Source organism: Nannospalax galili, unplaced genomic scaffold, assembly GCF_000622305.1.
Source record: "Nannospalax galili isolate Female #2095 unplaced genomic scaffold, S.galili_v1.0 scaffold459, whole genome shotgun sequence".
Lineage (NCBI taxonomy): Eukaryota > Metazoa > Chordata > Mammalia > Rodentia > Spalacidae > Nannospalax > Nannospalax galili.
The window spans coordinates 777,351-782,148 of NW_008344211.1; the positions used below are offsets into that span (position 1 = coordinate 777,351).

The window sequence follows — 4,798 nt, forward strand, 5'->3', positions numbered from 1 at the left end:
CCAGGGGGCCTGGGTCTTGTGGCTTTGTACACTTGCAGGTGCTGGAAGCTTCTGCCCTGCAGCTCTCCAGATAAGAGGCAGCTGTTCACCCGCTTTTCTGGGCACACTTGGCCCCCACTGCCCAGGCCCCTTCTGGGGTACCTCCCCCCCATGCTTTTCTTTCCAGTCTACACACAGGGTAGGCATGGCTGTGGTAGAATGTGGCCTCCTGTTCCTCCATTTTTTTCTTCCTCTGTTTCCAGGGGCCTAGCAGTGACATCCCTTCTTGCTAGCTAAATAAGAAAATTCAATTGTGTCTCTCCTGATTTCAGGGGGCCTGGACAGTGCTGGCCTCTAGAGAAGTGGGGAGGTCCTCTGCATCAGCACAACAGGGAACAAGGCCCAGGCAGTAACTGGCCATTGTGAACCTCCAGGGGGCAGTCTCTGCTGATCCCCCACTATGTAACCTTTGACCAGTCCCTTCCCCATTCTGGGTCTATATACTTATCTATAGGTGAGGTCACAGCAGTGTTCACCAACTGGGCAATAAGAGGGTTTAAGACAGCCCTGGGACGGTACATGTGCCTCATGCTGGTGACTCTTGTCACTGAAGGTTTTTACTATCTCCTGGCTACATGGGACTGGCCCTCCTGCCCAGACCCTGTGTCCGTGCTGGGTGTGTGTCGCAGGCCACATGGACATGCTGTGGTCCACCTAGAGGCTGCTAGCCTGGGCAGTGTCTCCCCTGAGCCTCACTCTACCCACTCTGTTGCAGGTCACACGGGCCGTCTGCTGCGCACACTGCTCTGCCTCAGCCTCCTTTTCCTGGTGGCCCACCTTGCCTTCCAGATATGCCTGCATACTATGACGAGCCTGAAACAACTCCTGGAGTCACACTGTGAGTGACTGAGGAGTGGGGCAGGGGAGGTGTACCTGGGAACGGCAGTCCTGGGGTGGAGGGGACCAGGGTGCTAGCTTGGGACCTCAGGTCTCCAGTCTCATTGGGCCACTCTGCTTCACCCAGACTTTGCCTAATATGGGCTGCCTCTGGGTGCCTGGCCATGATTTATGTCTGATCCAGATGGCCTATCTTGCATGTTCCTGGCAGTGATGTGGTCAGTGGGGCCAGGTCAGTCCCAGAGTGGTATCAGGCTGGGGAACAGCCCTGGGCTTCCTGGTATCCCCAGCTGTCAGCACCTTCCTGTGCTCACTGTAGCTTATCTATGGGGCCATGTGTCACCAAGGGCCCTTGGCACCTCTGCCCATCCCTAGTGCTCTGTGCCCTTTCACCTGTGGGCAGTGTGTCCAGCTGTCATCTGCTTTCCAGCCAGGCCAACACCAGCACTCTAGCTTCGTGTGTAGAAGTCCTGAGCTTTAGGTCTCTACCTCCCCGTAGCCTCGCCCAGCTTTGCAGACCACTTCCAGCCCTTCCTGCCTGTACTTTCCCAGCTAGGTTGAGAGTTCCTGTCCTGCCACTCAGGCCAGGCAGCCTGGCTCAGTTTCTCTGTCTGTGTAGGTAGCATTTTCAGCATCATTGGTGTGCGGTCCTACATGGAGTCCCTAACAGCCATGCCCCTAGGGTGTCCTGACTCACAAGACCGGTCACTGGGCAGGCACCCTGCCTGACCTGGGGCCTCCTCCCTCAAGTCCTTTCTCTGCAGGCAGCCTCTGGGAGAACATTTCTCGACACATAGGGGTCACGAGGTAAGATTCCTACTCCATGCCCTGTCCCCTGTGAACCAATCCTCTGGGTTTCACAGTCCTAAGGGTGGCCTGTGTGTATCCACATTCCCCATCCCACCCCGCCTTCTTATGTGGGCTATGAGCTCTCCCTGATGTTCACAGGCTGAACCTGTCGGACATCCCCAATACCACCCGACTGGTGGCGCCTGACCTGGTTGTCCTGGTGGTCTCCTCTCTCTGCCTTGGCCTCTGTGGACGCCTGACGAGGAAAGCCCGACAGAGCCAGCGGGCCCAGGAGCTGGTGAGGGATTACAGCAGCCCAGGTCTCATTGAAGGAGTTAGTGCTGAAGTCTACCCATTCTGAGGACAGTTTTGATTTTAACAAGCATAGACTTTTATGATTGGAGGATATTAATGTGTGGCATGTATAGTCACATGTATCGGGTGGAAATGATACAGGAGGGGAAGGGAAGTTTTGCCACATTCTCAGGTTCCCAGCCACGTGGCTGTATCCACTTGAGGCCTACCCTCCAGGGCTCCAGTTCTCAGTCACCTCAACCCCAAAGCAGGTCTCTGCTGAGGGATCTGTCACTTGTAGGGGCATCAACCAAACTGGAAGATTCTGGATAACATCCTGGGAGGCTGAGATTGCTTCCTTGAGCTGAGGCCTAAGTCAAGCTTATCCCTAGGGCAGGAAGCCTGGAGGGTCCAGCCCTGTATCTCCTTCACCCTGCTGCTGTTCCTAGGGACCACTGCTGGACACTCAGTCCTGCTTGAGGGCTGCAGTCCAGCCTTCCCACCCACACCAGCCTTGGCCTCTGCCTCCCAAGAGCTGGGCTAGGATTTATGGCTGGTCAAGTCCCTCCAGGGCTCCAGTTCTCAGTCACCTCAACCCCAAAGCAGGTCTCTGCTGAGGGATCTGTCACTTGTGGGGGCATCAACCAAACTGGAAGATTCTGGATAACATCTGGGAGGCTGAGGTTGCTTCCTTGAGCTGAGGCCCAAGTCAAGCTTATCCCTAGGGCAGGAAGCCTGGAGGGTCCAGCCCTGTACCTCCTTCACCCTGCTACTGTTCCTAGGGGCCACTGCTGGACACTCAGTCCTGCTTGAGGGCTGCAGTCCAGCCTTCCCACCCACACCAGCCTTGGCCTCTGCCTCCCAAGAGCTGGGCTAGGATTTATGGCTGGTCAAGTGTTCTAATGCAAAGTTCTCAGCCCTTAGGCACCAGGTCCCAGCATCCATTTAACAACTGACACTTGCTGGGCTCTAGGGCAGCCCAGAGAGAGCAAAGGATTCCACAGGCCTCCAGCACTCAGCAGCTTAGAGTGCGTAGGCCTGATAGCCTTGGGGCATTTGACCCTCCGTCAGCAGCTGTCCTGTTCTTCCCGTGCCCAGAATTGTTCATCAGTCACAGTGCTTCTCAGGAGGTTCCCAGGACGGGGCCAGGTCGTCATGTCTTCCATCCTTCCACCCCAAGGGATGGCTCCTATCCTTGGGCCAACAGAGTGTAGCTGGGGGCTCCTCCCTCCAGTCTTCTTCCCCTGGGTCTTAGGGATACATCTTCCTGACTTTGCTTCTGGCCTCTTTGGACTTGTAGAGGGAGTGGGCTTGGGGACTAGCTATCCTGTCTCCTGGTCTGGCTTCCATGTCCCCTACTTCTAGTCTGTGTTCAGTAGCATGTCCCTGGGACCCTGGTAGCCTCCTAAGCCTTTGATGGCTTGTGAAGAAAGAGCTGCCTGGCACAGCTTCCCTGCCAGGCTTCATCCCTTGCTTTGCAGGTGGGAAGCAAACTCAGAGAGGTTAAGTAACTTTCCTAAGGTTACCAGTATGGAGACTATTGGAGCTGTGGGGAGCCCATGTCATCTGGCTCCAGAGCTAGTGCACTCAGCCTGGGCACCCAATACCCCCTCAGCTGTTCCCATAGGCACATGACTGCCAGCAGCTGGCCTGAACTAGGCCTGCTGACGATAGTCTGTGTTCTTTTCCACCATGCCCTGGCCTTCCCTGAGGCCTGGGAAGCAGCTCTATTCTGGGAATCCTTGTCAGCGGGGAGCCCATGTCATCTGGCTCCAGAGCTAGTGCACTCAGCTTGGGCACCCAATACCTCCTCAGCTGTTCCCATAGGCACATGACTGCCAGCAGCTGGCCTGAACTAGGCCTGCTGACGATAGTCTGTGTTCTTTTCCACCATGCCCTGGCCTTCCCTGAGGCCTGGGAAGCAGCTCTATTCTGGGAATCCTTGTCAGAGCCAGGGAAAACAGGTCTTGATGGGTCTCCGTTCCCTGCCTCAGGCAGGGGCTATCACTCTCCTTCCCAAGTAGCCATCCACGTTCTGGGAATCCTTGTCAGAGCCAGGGAAAACAGGTCTTGATGGGTCTCTGTTCCCTGCCTCAGGCAGGGGCTATCACTCTCCTTCCCAAGTAGCCATCCACCTCTGTCACTCTGGAGGATCAGAAGGGGCAGAAGCAGCCCTCAACAAAAAACCTTTTGGCACTGGAGGGCTGGAGAAACGCCCAGTTGGAAAGCTGGCAGAACGCCAGGAGGCCCTGGAGCTGCTGTGTCCCTCAAGGTCCCCCTTGCTCCCCAGAGACCCCGTAAGGTGCAAATGAGTCCCTGCTCTCCCTGACTGTGTGATGTGGACTGTTGCTTGTCATCTCTGGACCAAGGATTGTAGGTCTGAAGGTGCTCTGTAAATAGCAGGACAATGTGTGTGGTGTGCATGTGTATATGTGCTTTCTGTCCTTTCTAAAAATCCCTCCCAGGTGCCAAACTACACTGAGACAAGAGCTTCGGGGACAGATTTGGGATCTGTGGGACTGCCATGTCCTCTGGACATTATGACCTGGATGGATTGAAGTGTTTCAGAACAGTTGGGTCATCCTATGCCTGGCCTGGACAGGATCATGTGTCTTGGGGTGAGGTGGGGTTGTGTCTAGTGAGGCCCATGTGACAGAGCTCTAGTGAGGAAGGAGAAAGGCTTGGACCTCCTTTGGACAAGGAAGAAGTTCGGTGAGGGCTGCAGGCCATAGGTCACATCAGAGGGGCACCTGTAGGCCAGGCCTTCCTCTGCCTCAGCTAGGCAGGTGAGGCTGGAGCAGCATCAGGGCTGGGAGCCTCACTTCCCCATGACGTCAGC

General features: G+C 55.9%; 1 protein-coding gene across 1 annotated transcript in view; it reads left to right on the plus strand.

Annotated features, from left to right (window-relative positions):
* The window catches only part of LOC108491201 (piezo-type mechanosensitive ion channel component 1-like), a 42,823-nt gene extending 40,408 nt beyond the window's left edge, over positions 1 to 2,415 (plus strand). Inside the window, exons 3-5 of the mRNA XM_029567140.1 lie at positions 755 to 877; positions 1,641 to 1,683; positions 1,825 to 2,415. Coding sequence (XP_029423000.1) covers positions 755 to 877; positions 1,641 to 1,683; positions 1,825 to 2,026 — 368 coding nt within the window. The 3' untranslated portion in view covers positions 2,027 to 2,415. The remainder of the gene's footprint in view (positions 1 to 754; positions 878 to 1,640; positions 1,684 to 1,824) is intronic.
* The last annotated feature ends 2,383 nt before the right edge of the window (positions 2,416 to 4,798 follow it).